Here is a 21,369-nt window from a genome sequence, read left to right on the forward strand (position 1 = left end):
AAACTTCAATTCTGCCCCAAAGGTTGCTTGGAAATATAATTATGAACTAATCAAAGTCTTATGTGCTACAAACACCATCAAGACTTATAGACCAGGACCTGGATGTTATCTATTTAAAAATAAATGAATAATACAAGCAATCCAGATGAATTGTGCAGGCAGCACTGCAAATTTAGTATCTGCTAATGTTCTGCAAGAACTTCATTGTAAGATGGTGTCCACCAGTTAGAACCATCACCTGACTTCATACTGAACCAGTAAACTTGCATTTCTTTCACCTTGCTGTTGTGGGCCATAAGATATTTGTCTATGTTTCTTGGAGCTACCGTAAGCCATTAAAGATATCACAAAGCATTTTGCCATTATTTATCAGGTCAGAGAGGCAGGAATAATTGAGCATTTGCAGCTTGGCTTTTGCAATAGCACAGTTTTGTTTCAGATTCGATCACTACCTTGTTGAATCCAAGAAGTACAGGAGACCATAAGGACCAAAGTCTCAGGTTCAAGTTTTGGTCACATTTCTACTTGATAGCCCTGTCTACAGACTGGGACACTTTTGTTCTTGTCAAGATATTATCTGTCAGTACTTCTGAGACACACTAACCACCATGGAGGCAGAGCACTACTGTCCCTGTGAGCAGACAGCAGGTGAATAAGTGTCAGCTGCACCTGCTTTCTTACCACCAGCAGACGAAGCTTCCAGGTCTCCATGTACAAACGATTCCATTTATTTACATTAGCACAAGCTGTCCTCCACTTCAGACTGCCTGAGGAGAGCACTCACCCTTTACTGCTCAGCCTAATTACTGACTCAGACAAATGGCTCATTACCAATTCAAATTGCTCAGTCTACTGGCTGCGCAACTAGTCTATTAACATTTTCTAGAGGCAAGACCCTTGGAAACCAGCAGGAAAAAAGCCATGGAACGGGCCAACTTGCCCATGAGTGCAGCTGAGATTTTTCCCACATCCAAGTTCTCCTTTAAGTCCATTTCTTAACGTTAAACCCACAAAAAGGAATCCAATTCGAGATGTTTAATTAACAGGAATTTTAAGTTATTCATCTTAGGTTCCTCAAATTGCTTCAGTATTTTCTTGTAGACTGCAAACTTACTGGCCAAAGCCTTTCATAACTCTGTACAAGTGCCACAGTACTGAATTCAATGTCTGCATATAAGATAGTAAGCATAAAACAATTTCATCCCCAGCTTTGCCTTTGCTGGGGCCACAGCATACATTCCACTAACATCACTGTACCTGCCCCAGGTTCAGGGAATTGAAAATTCTATTGCCAGCTATTCCAACAGGGAAACAAAGCTAGTCAAAACAGGCCTGGAACACTATACTCTGGTAAGAGAACTTATGAAGGAAAAAGGGAGTTTGTACTATTCAAGACTCCCTATATTGACTGACAGTTTATATTGACTGACACTGACAATCTATCCAGCCCTTTTGTTGCATTCTTTTAATCCCTGATTATAGAATTGGGCCTCCTTTCCTGCTTCCTTCACTCAATTGATTTAAAATGGTCTAAACACCTTTTGCACAATGTCCAGAACAGTTAACAACCACTAACAAACCACCATCCCAGCTTAGATCTTCTTCACTCATCCCTCCTCTAATCCCTCTCCCCACTTCTAATTCACTCAGTTTCCAGTTTTAAGCAAGACGACTGAGTGATTTTAAGGAGATCAATAACATGACTGCTTTTTACATCTCTTTCTCCTTACCAACCTATTTTTAAAGCCTGTTTAGTGACTGTGAAAGATGCTGCTCATGGCTGCAATATGCCAAATCTGCAGCTTTGAGCTCTTAAAGCCCCAACATACCACAGGAAAAAAAAAAGTTTTATTTTGTTTCACGTTTGCTTGTTTTGTTTCAAACCTGTGGCACAATTTCCCTCTGGCTCAAAAGCAGCATTCTGCATTCTCTAGGCAGGGAAGAAATCCAGTCACGCTGGCTCCAAGGATGCCTTTCAGTGCTTCTTAAAACATTAACAACTTCCCAGTGGGAGAGAGGGGGAGAGATCCAGCACTCTAGGGGACAGTGTGCATCTTCCAAGTCTCTCAGGCCTTTCAAACTAAGCAGCAGCTGGAGTAAATTAGCACAAGAAGCTCCTTATGAGACAGGATTGTACAAGGCACAAGCAAGAATAAGGAACAAATAGCAACAGAAACCTGCAGGTTATGGATATTCTAATCCCACACAACAATAACTGTATTCTCTGAAAAAGGTCCTGGGAACTTGTTCTGCACCAGGCTGAAGAAGMAGCAGTGTGTGTCAGCCTGGCTGTGCTACCTTATCTCCTAGATAAAGAGTGCTCTTCCTCATTTTCACTTAAAGGATTACTCAGTCCTCCTTGAAGGGGAAACCAACCAATTTAACAGAAAGGGTTTATAGTACATTAACTTAATATCGTGAACAAGCAAAGTCATTTGTTCAGTGTTTCACTCTTCTCATGTAACATAGCAATCAGCTGAGTGGCCCATTTGCATCATAAGGCTAGCTGCACAGAACATAATCAGTATGAAGGGCTGCTCAGCTGCCAGCCAGACATCGCCTGCTGACTGGCTATTCAGCAACAGCCCATAAGCTGCTGTTCCTGCACCACTGTGCTCCCAAGTTGGCCAGCACTCTTCGGGTAAGGATGCCAGGACAGAGGGTGCTGGAGAAACGCAGGATGCTGAGCAGTGTCAATCCAAGCACAGCTAGTAGTATTAAGATGGTTTGGAGCCTCATAGGCTTACCACAAAGACTTTCACCTCCCCTGTCCTCCCACCCCCTCAAGTCACCACACAGAGGCCAACACCTGCTGCAAGCAGGTCCTTTTCCTGAAGTTTGTAGAGCAGGAAAGAGCCTGCATGCTGATGCATTCTCCTTGAGCCTCCACCTGCTTAAGAACAGTGATGCATGGTACCTGCAAACTTCAAGGTCAGCCCAACAGGAATTAACACAGTGGCACAGACACTGTAGCTTGGGAAGGTGGGAGGGGAAAATAGGCAATATTCCCTCATCACTCCCCACCTTGCTAAGGTATGGACTGAGGTCTTTGGAAAACTTAGCCCTTACTACAGCACAGTGATGGGCACCATGCAAGAAAGGGGAGAAGTAGAGAGTTAGAGCCTGCTCTAAAGGGTTCGAGGAGAGGGCAATGACATGGGAAGGACAAAGACCTTACCAAGCTTCAATTCATCTATCTGACAAACTGTAGCCTGGGACAAACATTTGACATTGACGTGTGTTGCATTAGGGCACAAAATCTTGGAGATGAAAAGGGTGAGATGCCTTATACGGTCAGACTCCAGTGCTGCCACAACAACACATTTGAACTTATCTCCTTTATTCCAATACGAGAAGCAAACAGAATGCCAATGCCAAAATAATTTGACTGAAGAGGTAGTGTCAGCCACTTTTCAGGAGACAAATGGGCTGGAACAGACATCTGAATACTGAATAGGCAAAAGCAAAGCAACAGGATATTCCTTAGCAAAGGATGAAGCACAACAGATCTAGACTAGAATTCTTTTAAGAGTATCAAATAAAGAGCAGAAGGTCCAAAGGATTTTGAATCAGCTTTTGTCCATGGAAAAAAAAGTGATGATGAAATTTTAATATTTAATTTATCAGTTAGCATTTTCTGGCTCTGCCTGCGCAAGGCAGAATTTCAAATATACCCTTCACTACTAGCAGCATTCTTGACGTAGTCGCATTTTTCCACACTCGTCGTCCCACTCCCCCAAGCCTAACAGAATTGGGGCAAGAGGGACCAACCTGCAAACACTTAGTTTATATAAACTTCAACCAGGCTGAATTCAGCATAAGAGGAACAGCAGTAAATGTCTGAACTACAAGTTCATGCACCAAGTATATAATGGACAACCTGGGCTTCCATTCTACTACATAAGAATGTACCTCCTCCTTTCCAGGCACAGGTCTGCTCTGCATTCCAACAGCAGAGCATTTCTCAGACACAGAATAAACCAATACTTGCTATTTTGAAGTTTTAAGTTTGGTGCCAATTTGATTTGATTTAAATTTTCCTTACAGGGCAAACAGTATGAGTAACTGGCATTGCATCTTATGGTAATAGCAGCAGAGCTCTGGACAACCAGAGCACGGGATTTAAAAATAAAAAGCATTTCTTGCCAGCACTCTTGCCTGTTCTCTGCAGAAGGTTTCACTGAGCCACTTTTGGAACTACATGCCAAGCCACGTGACCAAAAAAGCCATTTCATTTTCTTTTCATCAGTAGTGAGAAAGCCTATGAAAGGCAAGTGCATGTTACTTCACACCATCTAGTGACCATAACCATTGACCTCCAGAAGCTAGGCCTACACAGGATGGAAAAGAGGCTAAACATTTGGAGAAAGACAGTTATTACTGACAACCAGCCCTTTTCTCCTTCCAGCATTAATTTGTCACTGCTGTAGGAGATATGCTAGCAAAATCTTCCCTTTCATTTCTTATATAATAGCTTAAGCCTACCCATCTGTACTGCTTCCTAGGTACAGCAGCCTCTGTCCAAAGAGCTGTTTTGCCCTAAAGACTTGAAAGGCACCAACATCACACAAAGTATATTAGCTTCATATTTTATATTTCTGTATGAATAGGACAAAGGAAATCACTTTTGAGAGTCTTAGCTACTCCTTTTCCTCCTGAGAGAGCCTTTCTGTGCCAGATAATGCTACTTGTCCCAGAGATGCTCATTCAGGGGTGGAAAGAGGAGTCTGCTGTGCAGGGAAAAGTCCAAAAGCTCCTAAGTCATATGGCAGGTGTCCAAAGTGATATCAGAAGCTTCCAAAATATGCCTGTACAACGAAAAGGTCATCACTGACCCAGTTCCTGCTGTATCCCTCCTCTTCCAACCTTTTTTCATCTTCTCGCAAAGAGCAATCTTTGCAGAAAGAGCCTGGACACTCAGCTAGAATGGACAGTTATATCCACGCTATCTAGCCACCAGCCTTCATAGAAGCCAGACCTCCAGAAAAACCCTTCAAAGTAGCCAGGCTGGCTGACACAATACTGGAGTTTTGAATCGAGGGAATGTAAGTCAAGAAAAAGCACTGATAAGGAAGTCAAATCCGTTTTTAGATTAGATATTCATCAGCAGCTGAAGTAGTAATGTTAGCTTCCTCAGATTTTAAACCAGATTTTATTTCAGCTTCTAAAAAACACTATTTTAAAAGGCATTTAGACATGTACAGACTATTTAATAATCACACACACAGATTTTTTCCAACACGATGGAGAAAGGCTGAAGTGGCTTGTGTGGAGGCTTCCAACAGACAGGAACAGAGCCAGAATTGGAGATAATGGGAAGTTTACATGATTTGCTTGAAGAATGCTAGCCCAAAGGGAAATATTTTCCTTTTCCTGACAGCTACTGCATAGGATGTTTCTGTGGCCATGTGGCCAAGCACACCATTCTCAAGACAGGATGCCAGAGGCAACACCAAGGAGAGTCAGTTTATATTACAAATTTTAGACTAATTTCATCCATTTACAGTTCTCTTTTTCTGTATATCCCAACCTCTTAGTTAATAAAAGGAGTGAAAYGGAAAGACCAAGCTTATAAATTCTACCCTTTGCTCCTGTTCTGTATGGAATCCAGGGTCAGTTGCTTTTCATTCTAGCAGAACAGACCAGAACAACTCAGGTAAGAAGCCTGCAAACAACCCCCACTCAAAAATAATGCAGATTGCATGAGCTACTTGATTTGCCTGTACTTCAGGCTAGACTAGCAAGGATTGCATTAATAGAATGATAATGATGCATTCAAGTTCCARTTATACAGGTTGTCAGGTTTAACACATAATTACAGGTTTACAGAGACATGTCCTTACCTAAAATAAGAAACAGGTTTCAGTGTTCAGTCTTAACTAAGTATTTTTCCTTGTATCTTTCTTCTCCCTACTTTTTCCTAAGCTACCACACACGAACAATTGACTGGAGAGCAGACATGGAAATACGTTCAAAATACAGCACTGCCCTGAGCTCAACAATCTACAATTCCTTTTAAGTGTTTTCAGGACTTGATTGACAGTCCCAGCATGGAATATGTTTTTCAAATTAAGATTAGGCATCAAGGTAGGCATTTTCATGCATTTCAAAGTGCCAGGAGCACTTGAAGTGCCAGGAGGAGGTTTAGAGAGTTAACAGTAAAAATCCTGCTTCAGATACCAAAACAGGAACTTCTGCTGGTGTGAGTGAAGGCTGTTTCCTGGGAGGAGTGAGAATGCACTCAATGTAGTTTTCCTGCAGTAAGGAGACAAACTGAAAAGTTGACAGTGGAGGGGGAGAAGGGGGAGGACACGGTGGAAATTAGGGTGTGGAGAAGGCCTAAAGACAAACTTGACTCCTCAGTGTATACTCCAGCAGTCACCTCTCTCAAGACTTCAATGAATGCAGATCAGAGGACAAAGGGAAGGGCTACACATACATACCGGAAAAGGGGAGCAACACATCTAGTGCCTTGCTCAGGAAAGGCAAGGACTGAAAAAGAGAGTGAAAAATGAAGGAGGACCAATGCCTAATGCACAAAAGGGTGAGATTTTGGGAAGCACCCAGGCTTTGACTCTGCTCCAGCTGTCCAGAGGATTTTATGCAACACATACACACACATACATACATACACACACACACAAAATCTTTCAGTGCATCTAAGGCCACAATCATGACATTGGCACTCCTGACTCCCAGTAACATACTAATCATACTGCTGGCCTCCCTACTCTCTAGGGATTTTACTGAGCAATGCTCAGTACTTAACATCAAGGTCAACAAGCAAAGATGTCTTGTATCAGCCATTCCTTTGGGAGGCTCTGCTTTCATATACTTCATCTCAGCTGTTGAGCGCAGAGCAGAGCACATAGTTTTGTACTCCATAGGGTGATGCATAAACAGACTTTCATCTTCTTTCTTCTGCTGATGGGGGAGGTCTAGAGGCACGTAAGCCTCCCACACATAGAGCTGTTTAGAAACCCAAGTTCTAGAGTTATCTCAAGGGACTTGGCAGGGCAACTGTTATTACAAAACAACTTGCTGGAGCACAGGACTCCACTCACCTTTCCTTCCTGAGTTAACCTGACTTGATGGTTTATCAGTTACAGAACCTAAAGGAAAAAAAAAGAAAGAGAGATCTTTTAAGGTGCTGCATGATCACACAAGACATGCAATCATATGAACACAATCAAAATTTCAACACACAAAGTGTCCGTTTTACTTGCCAACAACTCATTTTAGGATTCAGAAATCCTGTAGCTTCAACCAGCTAGGATAGCATAAGGACATTTTACGCACTAAGGATAGGGTCAGAGCAAACAAGAAATCTTTAGTAGATGGATCCAGTGATTTGAAAGAGCTCAGAGYAGTGCATTAGTAAGAAACATGGAATAAATTCAAGAGCAAGAAGGAAAAATAAAAGAGAGTCACTTCTTCCATTTGCAAATGTCAGGAAGATCAAAACCACGTGGGGAGAGTTTGTGCAGGCCATGCAAGGGGCAGAATTCTAAAGGCAAGGGATTAAGTGGGACAGAGTTTCCAGAAAATGAATTTCAACTAACCCCTGAACATCCCCAGCTGTTTGAAAAGGAACATAGGATAAGATCCAGCAGGTACTTGAATAGGACATATCTGCTGTTTCTTAATATGCACTTAAATCTTCATACAACTAACAGTCTGCATTTGTTTCTGCAGTTTGCTTCAGGGCTTTGTCAAGCAGTTTTCCATTAAAAGCAGAGTAGATAATAAAGGCTATTTGAACAAATCCATTATGGAAGTGTGAAAGTTTATGACAAACTTTTTTTTTTTTTGGAATAGCTTTATTCCCCAGAAACTGATTCTTCCTTGCACCCTTAGTAAGCTGTGCTAGTGAATTACAATGACTGATCTGTCAGGATATGTGGATCAAGTCAGTTCCAAAGGAGGCAGCTTTGACAGGCCTACTAGTCTGGTCCAGACAAACCCTATCCTAAAACTCTATTTCCTAGGCTCTTTCACTTGCAGATCAGTTGATCACAGATCTACAGCTGAATTAAAAGTAGGAAGTGCATAAGCACATACACTATTTCAATAAGTCATAAGTCTAAAACCTGTGTGTCCTACAAAACAAACCAACCAACCACAATAGTTTCCTAGTAACACAGGTTTATAAAAGGCTCAAAGATTAAAAGAACAAATCAGGAAAATACACCCTAAAACATGCCCTACCAAAACTATACACAGGGAACAGTGGAGAAAAGTCATATTCTAAGGCTTAAGCCAAATTAATGTAGCATTTTGCCTTGTGGAAAAACAGGATATTAGTTTTAAGTTTCCTTCCATGTACCACTGAAACATCTAGTGCCCCCTGAAACTACAGTATTTGACCCACTGGTCCTTGATAGTTCTCCAGCTCAACTCATGAACCCTCCTTCAAGTCACTATTTTTGCTCATTATCATGAATACAGCCAAGAGCTCTCCAAATAAGGCAAGGAGGATTAAAGAAAGAAAAGAAAAAAGTTAGATGGGAGTGTGGCAGCAGTCTAAAGGACAAATGGTGCAAGGTGTGAAAGGAGAAATGCATTAAATACCCTGGGAGTGCACACTGCAAGCATGAAGCCAGAGGCAGCAGCAGTCCCTACATGGCATAACYGAATGTGTTTGACACACACTCCTATGCCCACTCTCTTTCTTTTTTTTCTTTTGGGGGGCAGGGGAGGGGAGAGGCACTGGGGGCGCAAAATGCCAGTGCTGCACCTGAGTTCTGCCAAACATCACGAAACAGGTTCCCATCCTTCCTTGTGTCTAGTGTGCTACTGCCACAGCAGCTCTGCTCACAGCAGCTCATAGAGCTAAAAGCTACACTAGGAATCAGGGCCATACAGAAAGTCTAGAGCTTGCATTCCACCCCAAACTCATCCCATTTGGGCCCTGGGCTGCCACAGTGAATTGGGGCGGGGGGGGGGGGAGAAAAAGAGAAAAAGGGATGCCCAACATCAGCCTGCTTCAAGTACAGAAGAGGATGGATTTAGAATACCCGAGTGCAATGCTGACAGTTCAGTAAACCATAGAGCTACAGAAAGCAGTGTCAGACTGAGAGCACTGAGGCATCTYGCGTTACAAAACCAATGACCTAATAGTCTCACAACCTTCCTGTCCTGCCTCTGCACCTCCCTCATGTGAGCTGTAGCGCGAGTCCAGTGCTGTCCAGCCCCACAACACAAACAGGGGAATCCTGGAACTGAGCAGCATAACTAGAAGACTCAAATCCATTATAACAGCAGGACCCCAAATTTGGGGGCTAGCAACAATTTCCAGTTTCTCACAGAACAGCCTTACCGAAGTTTCAACTGAAGTCACTAAGCAAGGCAACATGATTTCATGGTCCACTTGATACAGCTCATGGAAAAGGATTAAAGTTACCCCAACTTTTATGGGAACCTCTTGATTTATATATATGGCAATACTGCTATTCTGGCTTAGCTACTGTAAGTTGTGGTTCCACTTTGTTTTCTTAGTGATTTTTTCCCAGTGAGCCTTGCAGGAGCGTCTGTAGCCTAACCGCAGGATGCAATGATACAGGGGACACAGACCAAGCTTCCTTGCAGGGTTCAAATGCAGGCAAGCAAACAGGGAAATACAAGCACAACTGCAATTTTAAACTGGGTAAACTGCTAGGTCACCTGAAAAGATTAAGCCCTCAGAACAGGACACATTCTCTCCATTCCCCTTCCATTACCAAATAAGTGTTTGTTGAAGCCACTCCCACAGTACCTGAACATACAGGAGTTTTGTTCTGTACAGAAGAGCCACTAATAGGCTTCCCATCAGGTGTCACACACCAGCAGTATCCAGTGTAGGTATGGCACTGCACCTGTTTGATAAAACAAAGAGCAAGGCATTTCATTTCTTGCTCTATCACCCACTATTTCTATTGTAACCCAGCATCTTGGTGGAAATCCCAGCTCAGAATCATCACAAACAAATGCTTCAGAGTGAGAAGGTCATGCAAAAGAGCATCTTTGACTTAGGTAGATGTGGTTTTAACAGACTTTCTTCCTACACACACACACACACAGAAAGATTATTTCTTCTACTCCAACCCCATTAGCTGCTTTCCAACTCAGGATACAAAAGTAGTTACAGATAATCAGCTGAGAACACTTCAGTTTGAGTTTGCAGCAGCTGTGTTTCATCTTTTTCCACCATTTTCTAGATCCTATTTACTATTCACCATTAAAAAATTTCTCCTTGGATTCCCAGTGCATCCCAGCTGGGCTGAGGAAAGGCCACCCCAGCCCCTGATTCCACAACCAGCGTTTGAGAAGAGCATTCTGTGGGCATTTTGAGAACATTTTGTTCAGTGAACATGGCAGAAAAAATGGAACACTGCCTTATTATGATAACATACCTTCTCCAGATAGATCTGAGTTCTCCCGGCCCCACGTCAACTCAGGCAGCAGGAGCAAGATCCAACATGCTTGCTCTTCACATATTGATAAGGACTTAAGAACATTTGATGAAGGCCATAAGAAGCCAAAAATACACAGCATAAGATTAATCTTGCTTAACTTTAAAGCTCTGCATCTGAACGAGATGTCTAGAATTGCCCAGTTCTTTCCATCACCATGAAGGGAAACCACAGGGAGTAGTTCAACTGTGSACCTCTAAAGTAAGAAAAGACGGATCCTGATCTAGCAGACTCTTCTTAGTCATGCCCATGCAGATACTATTTCAGTGGCACCATAGTTCCATCCAGTTTAATAAATCCTCTAACCATAGCCTTTGCCTCAGCTTTCACAAAATGATCAGCATTTGGATGAAATTCAGGATGCCTTCTGACTTCCCTTAAGACAAAAGTAAACAATCATGATACAGATATCTGTATAAACACTAACAGTTTCAGAAACACTTTCCAGCAAACATACCTTCAGCTATGACCGAGTCTGCACGCAGGACTTCCAGGATCTTGAAATAGTATAGAAATGCCTACATTACTAAAAACTAGAGCTGGYTCCATCTACTCAGTTTTCAAAAGAGTCATGAAGTAAGATCATTTCAGAAACTACCTTTTTATTTTACTTTCAAATTGGATTCTGCCCATTCTCTGATTTTTTCTGAGCAAGTTCACTGAAGCTGACTTCCCATTCCAATCTTTTCCACACAGAAGAGCGATGAGGTGTTTGTCCTATTCCCTTCATTTCGGATCCTTCAGAGCTAGACCAGGTATTCCCCCTTGCTGACAGCTGGCTCCAATTCCCAAAGGCAGCAGAGCTTGTTCAGAGGCTTTATGWTGGTCTTTTTAAAGGCTCTGAATATCACCTAAGACGTGATCTAAGAGCAAATATAACACAGCATCACGTGTTTATCTTGGGTTTTACTAACCTGCAAAGCAATCATTTTGCCTCGAGCCAAGTTCACATTTAGTGGCCAAAACCAACAATAATCTCATGTACTCATGTTTCTAGAGTCACTGTCACTGCTATCCGAACACTTTCACTTTTATTCTCTCAATACACCACAAAATTGATTGCAAATTACTCAAAAGCACCATGAATATAATTAGTGATTAATCAAGCTGCAAAATATTTCTTATTGCTCAGTCTAATCAATGGAACATTCAAAACAAGTGTGATGGAACTGTTTGGGTTTTTGTGTTTAGTGTTTATTTTTGCTGATCACATGCACATTGTTGCATACTCAAGAGCACAAGAAGTTGTCTTCATGTCCAAAGCATCAACTGTAAAAATCTTACCCACAGGTTAAACTATATTCCAGGACAGGAACTCATAGGGCAAGACCATTCCATGTTACTTTACAGAAAAGTATTTGTCTGTATTTTGCACCACTTTTTCAGAAAAAAGCCATTATACACCCCAGCATTTGGGCACAAATGTTTTACAAAAAAATACAAAGTGCACTTGTTTAATTATATATTTGTACTCTTTCTATGCAGTAATATGTAAAAACATACATGCATCACCTACTTTTGGAACACCTGGTGTACCCAGGTCATGATAGCCCTTCAGCCAAACCTTCAGAAAACAACAAAGTACAAATTTCATGACAAAGTGCTCCAAGAAATATATCGACATAAGTTTAGGATAGACGCATTAGCCAAGAGCAAGTTATGCAGCTCATCCCAAGGGAGAGCTGCCAATTACATACCATTCAATTATGTAACTCAAGCCCATCACACTCATAAAATCTAAGTAATTTTGTGAGCAATGAAACTAATGAAGTCTGGTCTTCCATGGACAGATATCCCATGGCCCCTTCTTCCCTCCCCACCCCATCATAAAAAACAAGCAATAAGTCTCAGATTGCCAGCACTTTCACATCAACCAAATGTTCTATTGCAGCACAAAAGAACTTTCCTACTGTGGATAACAGTAGCTGATGTGGACTCAGCCCTTACTCTTTCATTCCTAAAGACTAGGCAACTACCCACAAAGAACAGACACTTCAGAAACCTCAAAAACCATTGCAGTTGACTTTCCTGAATGTCTTCATGTTGGGAGATGCTTACAGTCTAGGGAGTTTGCAGCATTAAGACTGAAAAAAGGACCTGGTGTATTTTTTTTAATCAATTCCATAGCTCTGCTATGGCTTGGAAAAAGTTGAAGATACCAGCTGATTCAGTATCATTTCTAAAACTACACAGAGCGTTTACAGTGTCAGCTATTCCTCAGAAACTAACATCTTCCACAGCTCCTGTAGCAAGGAATCTTGAAAAATCACGACTTTTTACTATTTCCAGTGAACTTGGATTTAGGTTTTATTATGCTAAATCCGCATTTACATTTTCTGCCTGAAATTCAACCTCTTTCTTATCCTACTCCCAGAGTAGCAAAATTATTAAATACTGCTATAGTCAGAAGAGTGATCATGTGAAAGTGACGCCAATTTACTGCACAAATCTAATTCTTAGCTATTTGGTTTCTTATTTGGGATTTTCCAAAAGGCTTTTTTTCTTTCTTTCTTTAAACAAAAGTGAGTTCAGCTCCTCCTTGTCTGCTCTCATTAGCCTCACAAAGCTAAGTATTGTGTCAGGGAAAGGCATTATCAATTCTTCAAACAAAATAAACTTGATCGCTAAGTGAGTTTCAGGTACAGAACCCTTGCTACTGGTGGAAAGGCACACCACAGATATAGCTTGACATCTCCAATTAACATACGGCTGTCAAACAGCTGAACATTTTAAGTTATAACACGGAATCAAAGAAATAAAACCTGCAAAGCATTGTGGGTTTTTGACTGATTCCCCATTAACAGCTACACTTTCAAAAATCAAAGTGTAGTTTGAAGTCCTGTAGCACCCGAATCTGTGATTATGCAGGAAGACGCAGGAAGACAATTTCTACTTTTTAGGAGTAAGGGATATATCCTCTCAATTATGCCACAACTGAAGGATGAAAAGCATGAGGGACATATCCAACAAAAATTGCTCTGTCACCATTGCCCAAATTAAGAGCGTGACAGCTGCTCCTCTGTTCCCCGCATTACAACGTGTGAAATCAAACAGCAGCTAACATGCTAGCAACTGAATGAACCTCTTTCCTCATCACATTCATTAAAATATGAAAACATTAAAACTACAGTCACTGGCAGGCTCCTCTGCCTCTTAATTCTTGAGAGAAGAGGCTGCCATTGTTGGGATTTCTTCAATATCTCGCTGTCAATGCCAGAATCAGATTCCACAGCAGTCCAAAACTTCTCAACAAGCTAGTTGGATCATCCGTTTACAGCCATTTGACATTTGGGCTCGTTTCCAAAAAAAAGAAAACTGGAAGTGGGAGAAAAGTTGTATGAACATGTATGAAGGAGATAGCAGGGGTAAAACAGTAATTCTGTGATGGCTGAAACCAGTCTCTATGGTTATAGAAAGCTGGAGCTTGCTGTAAGAGGCTTGATGGGGTCTTGGACAAGCACTGCGCTGAACACAATAACAACAACATTCAGACTATTCTGTAAATGCTGTTCAGACAAAGAGTTTGATAAAGGATTCCTATCCAATGGCAGCTCAGACAAAAACAAATGTTTCCTGGCTTCTTTAATAATGGAGGGTGGAGAGGAGAAGGGAAGAAGAAAAACACTCCTTCTGCATTCAAAACAATATTTCAGAGGAGAAAAAGAAAACATTTTCAGTTTTGGAAGGAGGCTGCTGAGGGTGAGGGCACACAGCCAAGCCACTGCCTGCACTCACAGGGTGTGTGGCAGGCACCAAAGCCTATTTGCATTCAGTTTCTACTTGTAAATACTGTAAAAACGACTAAATAAATTATCAAAAACCAGTAGGTCCTCTGGCAGACAGCAGGAGCAACAGAGATTCACATGAGAACTCTTTAATCATGCCTTTTATTTTTCAAGCTATTGAGGCTCATCTAGAATGTCCTCTAGTCCCAAATTAGTGGCAGATAATCTGCACACTGGCCTGATGGCTATTTATCCTTCTCTAAGCGGTGACACCTCTGTTCTAGTTTAAATGTCTTGCTGTACCACACAGACCCTGGATCTTGTTGTACTCTTTCTGCTACATCAAAAGTCAGCCAACTATCATCAGAAGCCTGCCTTTCCTCTATAGACAATTTTAGGAAACTATCAATCAGTCTGCATCTTAAGTTCGAGCTCCCTCAGAATTGCTTTTAAAACCTGAAATCCTTCTTGTCACTTTTTTTTTTTTTTTAAATGTTCTCTGCTCACATTTAATTCTTCCCAATGACATTGTACAGACACAAATATTCCTGTGAGGGCACAGCACCCACCTTCCTCACACCTATGCACCAGTCAAGAAATGCTTGCTCCACAGAAATTTTTCACTATTACTATAACCAGGGACAGAAGTGATTTGTGGTGAAAGAATCCTAGCCATGTTCTAGGGTATTCCCAACACAAACATTTTGGCACAGATACCATTTTTAACTCAGAAAAGGGACTCCTGAGCTAAATGCACATGGGACCTCTGCTTCAGGTGCAGAAAATGACCCTTAAAATTAGAAAGGAATGATCTTACCTTGTCCCATTCCATAAAGGATGCCCATTCTCGTTTTAAGAGTCTATTCCTTTGCTCTCTTGACTGGTACTTCCTTGAAGAAATACTGTATATAATTTGAGTTGCCACCTCCTTACCATGGGTTATCTTTAGTTCAATGTACAGATGGAAGGCAAAATGAAATCTGGAGGAGGAAGGTGAGTTCACAACTAGCAGGCAAATTCTGGTATTTACAAAGAGTTCCAGCTATTGTCTTTTACAGAAGGGATGTCTTCCCATAATCAAAAAAGCCAGAACTATCTACTGATTGAAGTCCAGATTCCTTATGAAGGAACAGTTTCTTTAATTGAGTGAGTGTGCTCCTCCCTTCCAAAAGGAGAGGTAAGTCCTTGAGAGCTTAATATTGCTAGAGTACAAGCACTGAATAATGGAATAATATACAGCTTCCAGGGAATGTGGGACATGTCTACACAATGCCACGCAGCACTCCACTGCATTAAGGAATGAGTTTCTAAGTCTGTTCAGCATCATGCTATTGTAACCCATGCAGAGAGACAGACTTAGATTGTGAAACGGCACTGAATGCTAACAGAGTGTCTCCCACTTTTGCAGAAAGATGTCTGTCTGTGGGGCTTAGGAGAAAGTAGGACTGACGGTACCTTGTACAAGGATTAGTGCATCACAGAATGAAACTATTGCTATAGGCYATGATACACATTACTCTCTCCAACCAGACTTACATTGTCAGATGTTAGAGTGTTCTGAAAGCTGTCTGATTTCTGTCTGATGATGAAAAACAGCTACTGACCCCATCATCAGAAGACAAGTGTGACTGATGCACTCGCTGTAAGAGAAATCTCAGTGCTGCATAACAACTGCATCACTGCAACACAGAGTCCTAAACTCAAAGAAACTCTCCAAGGAGAATATTGATCTCAGCTACTTGCATGTGAACTTGCAAAGAAAAGAAACCAAAGCTAGACAAGTGGAAGGAGGTGGCAAAAAGCAAGACACACCACAAAAAGCCACACAAGACTACATTGCCAAAGAAGGGTTGAGATTATACATGTTCATAATCATCTGTCTGAAACTGATGCTGTTTAAAAGCTCAACAACCTTTTCTAAAAAACTCCTTGGGGGAAAACTGTGAAGAATGCAAGTCTCTCAGCCCATGGCAACAAACTCAATGGCACTAAGCAGCAAAAGAAAGTGTGCAGATTACCCAATACAGCCTGTTGTTTATGAAGAACAGATCACAGCAGGTTAAGTGCAGCATGGAAAGGGAATGGCATTTATGCAAAATACAGCATAATAACAAAAAGGAGAGAGTGAGTCTTGGATACAGAAACTGGTTTTAGCAATGTACAATTCTGCACAACAGTATGCGACCTCAGTTATATACGATTAATCAAATTACTTATATCAAACAAGCACTCTTATGTTGTGAATAACTTGCATTTTAACCCACAGTAATATAACCATGCAGATAAGTGCAGACAGCCTTTCTTATAGGAAGTTGTATTCCCCACACAGGACTGAAATGCAAAGAAATAGCCCTGCTCCATTTTCTAGAACAGTTCATCAGGTCTGCTCTCACTTACTGTCATCCCGTCATGCCTGCCATGCCACCACCTCTTCTATGCTGCAAATCCATGCTACATTTTTAGATGTACAAGCAGTATCAAAAGGGGATTTGAAGAGATCTTTGCAATACATGAACTCCTAGAATAAAGCAAGCAGCTGATGTGGTGCATAAAAACAGTAATGGAAAATGCTAATTTGACAGGTGCCTGTTCCCCTTGATGCAGTACACAAAACCCATTATGACTAGCCCTGCCTAGGAAAATTGGCAATCCAAGCAAGAGAGCCAGTGGAACACTTTTTTTTGTTCTAGATTTGCAGACTATGAAAAGAGAGATTATACGTGTGCTCAAGACATACGCAATAACTCTAAGCAGGGTTTAAATGCAAACCAAACTAAGGTCTTTGCCCTCAGGCCATCCTCCCTTTTACTTTTACCATTGTTAACACATCTAACTGTCCGGTCTCAGAGTTGGTTTTACTGCAGGGAAGCAGGAGGAAATAAGGTGATTATGGTCTCCCCTCATTTGCTACCCGCAATGCAGTACATGTCACAGAACAGCAGAGTAGCTATGTTGTGTTCACAAGCCATCAGTCCTCTCCAGTCAATGGTGGATTCAGCCCCAAAACTCATGCAGTTTTGTACTGCACGCAATTCTAAGAGGTGGTAAGAACAGACCTGAGCATCTTAGAGGAACAGCCTCACTTAATGCTTACACACGTGATTGCAATTGGCTTCTAATTGACAGGATGATGACAAAACACAAAATCAACAGTCCAATCTGGTCAAGATCAACCAGATTCTGTGAAGAGAMTGTTACACTACCAAATGCAGTTTCCAAACGAGCACTGTTCATGCTTTTCACTCCTGAAAAATTCAAGAATTTCCAATAATTATGAGACGAAACCCCAGACCTTTTGAAGTCTGATGAGAAGGAAGATTATTTGGGCCCTATAACCTACTGTGTATGCATCTACAACAGAGGCTTAGCTTTGGACCCAGGTCAGCTCAAGATAGGTCATCCACATTCTAGGTTAGTGCTATAACAATTCAGACATTTGATACTCTACATGTGTGCATACATCTTTCTCTCTCTTTCCTCTCTGATCAGAATTTTTCTTTTACCCAAAAGACTTCTCCAAAATAAAATTTGCTCAGAATGTTTCTATAAATCTGCATGAGGGTGGAGAGGAAGGGATGAGTTGTTGAAAAAACGTCCCTAACCAATTCTAAGTACAGGGTATATTCTGAAATGGGTGGGTCTGCTTAGATTTTTGTTGAGATGGGGATTCAAAGTTGAAAAGCATGGTGGGTATTGCTCCTAGAAACTTTGTCCAGAGATGTTGCTCTGTTCTGGACTCCCAATAGGGATTTTAGATTCTGCATGGAGCTACTCTCCAGGTATCAAACCAGAATAAACTGGTAACAGCACAGAGCTGACTTCAGCAAGGCCTCAGACATTTCACAAAACTGGCCTAGGTGGCTTCTCTGCAGAAGAGAACCTGGAGGTGCCAATTCGCAGAATCACAGAATGACAAAATGGTTGATGTTGGAAGGGACCTCTGGAGATCATCTAGTCCAACCCCCCTGCTCAAGCAGGATCACCTAGAGTACATTGCCCAGGTTCTGTCCAGACAGCTTTTGAATATCTCCAAGGAAGGAGACTCCACAACCTCTCTGGGTAACCTGTTCCAGTACACTCACAGTAAAGAAGTTTTTACTCATGCTCAGACAAATTCTCTGGACAGGAGATGCAGCACCCAGATGACCCCCGCCAGACCAGATCTAAGTTGCTGGAAGCAAAACTAGTTTAGACTGTTCACCAACATTCTGATTTTTAATCACCCTTTCAAATCAAAGTTAAATTAATTTAGACCAGAAGCTAAAAGAAACATTTGTCTCAAACACAGGTTGAAACCTGTTATCTTCCTCAGACACTGTTCTCCATTCACATGTTACGTGGGGACAACGACCTTAAATGCTGCAATACAAATGATGAAACTGGTTCCTGAGGTATGTGGAACACGYGCATTATCATCCAGGGAATGATATGAACTTCAGTTAATGCCACTTACAAAGGAATTGCAGGCTTCCTTCCTTATGCCAGGTAAAACAAAAGCATTTTGGTGTTCATAGATCTGTTTTAAAAAGGACCGAATGTAGGAAGAATGTGAAATATCGCTTGGCTTCCAGCTCAGAACACACAAGTTTTGTAAGTGCTTTCATGCTGCTCCTTCACTGAAAACACTGGCAACCCATATCAGCCAGGGAATGTGCAGAAAAGCAGCCCATCAACTGCTCAACAACCCAGACACTAGCACCAACCTACCAAATAAAGCTTTCTTTCAGTTTCATCAGCTGCACTCTCATTCCAGCTTATTAGTATAAAAGTTTCACTTGCACCCTATACTTTACCCTCCAACATGTGATGGACTGCTGACAGGAGACATATTGAAGTGTCAGCTTTCCTTCCCCTTTTCTCCTTGAACTATAAAGCTCAACACAGAACACTTACCTCCTCTCTTACCCCCCACTTTCCCAAGATGGTCCACACTGTACACAAATAGGATGCTGCTCCAAAGTAGTATGCAAAGAAGTTGGCAGGACAGATAAAACTTTTCCCACCTCACTATAAAAAACAAAAAAACAAAACAAAAACACTCCTACACACCAGATGATAATGGCAGGGTAAAGCTGGGGAGAATAAAGATTTTTGGTGGGTTATCACAAAAAAAAAAAAAAAAAAAAAAAATAACACACACTTTCCTCTCCTCTTCCCCCAGGCATCACAAAGCATTTGAACAAGCCCCAAAGCTTCTAGTCTTTCTCATCTTTTTGAAGCAATATTGATTATATTTTGGATTTTCTTTTTTAACCTTCAAAAGAATTTGCAAACAACAACTAATGAATCCTCAAATTTCTCTGAGGCACAAGATCTCTAAAACAGTGTTAGATATATGGAAGCCTATGGAAACTAAAGCCAAGAGGTTGCATGATTTACCCAAGCCCACAAATCTGAGGTTACAGGGGATGCCAGATTTTGGCTTTCGAGACTTGCACCAATTGAACAGACAACATACCTCTTACCTGCTAGGTAACTGCACATGGGCCACTTGACACTATTCAGTATGTTTGTAGTAAGACAGCCAAGTATCAATATTCATTTCTACCCTGTCTTGACAAATTACTCTTCCTCCCAAAATCTCCTTCATGATTGCTTTCCTTTTGCCACAACTACTTAAACTTCTTTGGAATTCTGTAGGACTGCTCCCAACTCATGAAGGCTGCTCAGTGGCCATGACTGACTATTCATTTTACATAAATCTTAAAGGCCAACAAACCATGAGAAACATATATGCTTCCTCTGCTATCCCTGCCTGAAGTAACTGTTTCTCAGGAGAAGCAGCATTATGAAACAGTCTACAATCCCAGAATATCATTTAGTTCCAGCAAGTGAATACTACAGAATCAAAAACCCAAAGAAATCTCATGACCAGTCTTATCATCTCCATTTCAGGCTCCCAAAGCATAACGGGGAATAGCACAGGAAGCAAGAGTCTSTCACAAACAAGTGCTGTGCAGAGGTAAGAGGCTCAAAAGACAGCTCTAGGGAGAAGCTCTCTTTTGCTGGGATAGATGAAGCACAGGTAACAGCAGTGGAAGCCAGCCTGTTCTCTGTGAGCCACAATGCTGTTTGCAGCTCATCTCCAGAAAACACTTGGCTTCCCCTGCAACTTCTAGCAAAGATGACACATTTTCTATGCTATGCTGGAGGTGGATGCCAATACACATGCATATGTGTCTTTTAAGGTACATATTGTGACTGAATCAAAATTTCCACTTGATTAAACAGTCCTCAGTTTGCAACACCTTCACCTCAGTAAGTGAACCTGAGTGTGTACCTGCACTGCTATCCTCACTGAGCTTACCCCTTAACAGCAAATCTCTTGCAGCCACTGAGAACCTGGCTGATAGAGGCCAATAGACATTTTACCTGTGTGAATGATCCATCCTCATTGCATTCTGGGATGAAGACTGCTTCCTGGGGCTTCTTTGCCTGTTCCAGTGCTTGAGCTCTCTCTAATCGACACTTGCTTTGGCCAGCATCTACAAAGACAGAAGCAAAACACGCTCAGATTGCAAATACAATTTGGCCTCTTCAAAAGCTACCAGATGCACTGTGCAGCTGGGAAAAAAAAAACAAAGAAATGCAAGGCATCAAGGACCATTACCTGCACATTAAAAAGGCAGCTGTGAGTTAGCACTGCCTGGGTTCATGTTTGTTTTTGGGACTGTCAATCAAGCTATGAGCTAGTTCAATGAAGAGCTGGCTAGGTCATCCAAAGGCTCTGGAGGTTTCTTCCAGCAAGTGCAGGAGCACAAGCTCCACGCAGTGAAAGGTCTTCCTGGAGGGAGTTACGTTAGTGCTAGGTATTAACAGTCTGAAACCAGATGGTTGAGCATCAGCCCACTAATTCAGGCCCAGAAGTGAGCRATATGGAAGCAGGAGTCCCTAAACAAAGTTTCTTCCCTAAGGAAGTCTCCCAGTAAGATGCTAACATAACTAGTCACCCCCCTGAACTTCCACCTTCACAAGGTAGATGTGACACTGTCTGTGAGTCACCTTTCCTGAAACCCCAGCTCCCATGTCTAGCCCCGATGGATAGGGCCAGACATACACTACACTTCCTTATATCAGTTACTCACTTTGCTGCCAAGGAAAAACATTTGCTCTGTGAGCAGACCTTGAAGGGGTTAAGATCTCAGCTCTGCATCCATTTCAGATGATGCTAGCATCTAACATGACCTTAAACC

The 21,369-nt window shown here is 41.7% G+C and overlaps 1 protein-coding gene across 1 annotated transcript in view; it reads right to left on the bottom strand.

The window, feature by feature from the left end:
* The window catches only part of SMOC1 (SPARC related modular calcium binding 1), a 133,557-nt gene that overhangs the window by 59,747 nt on the left and 52,441 nt on the right, over window positions 1–21,369 (bottom strand). Inside the window, exons 4-6 of the mRNA XM_026060989.1 lie at window positions 20,549–20,661; window positions 9,755–9,854; window positions 7,065–7,112 (exon numbers count right to left, since the gene is read on the bottom strand). Of these exons, the coding sequence (XP_025916774.1) occupies window positions 7,065–7,112; window positions 9,755–9,854; window positions 20,549–20,661 (261 nt within the window). The remainder of the gene's footprint in view (window positions 1–7,064; window positions 7,113–9,754; window positions 9,855–20,548; window positions 20,662–21,369) is intronic.

The sequence above is a fragment of the Apteryx rowi genome, unplaced genomic scaffold (genome assembly GCF_003343035.1).
Source record: "Apteryx rowi isolate R43461 unplaced genomic scaffold, aptRow1 scaffold_173, whole genome shotgun sequence".
NCBI classification, from domain to species: Eukaryota; Metazoa; Chordata; class Aves; order Apterygiformes; family Apterygidae; genus Apteryx; species Apteryx rowi.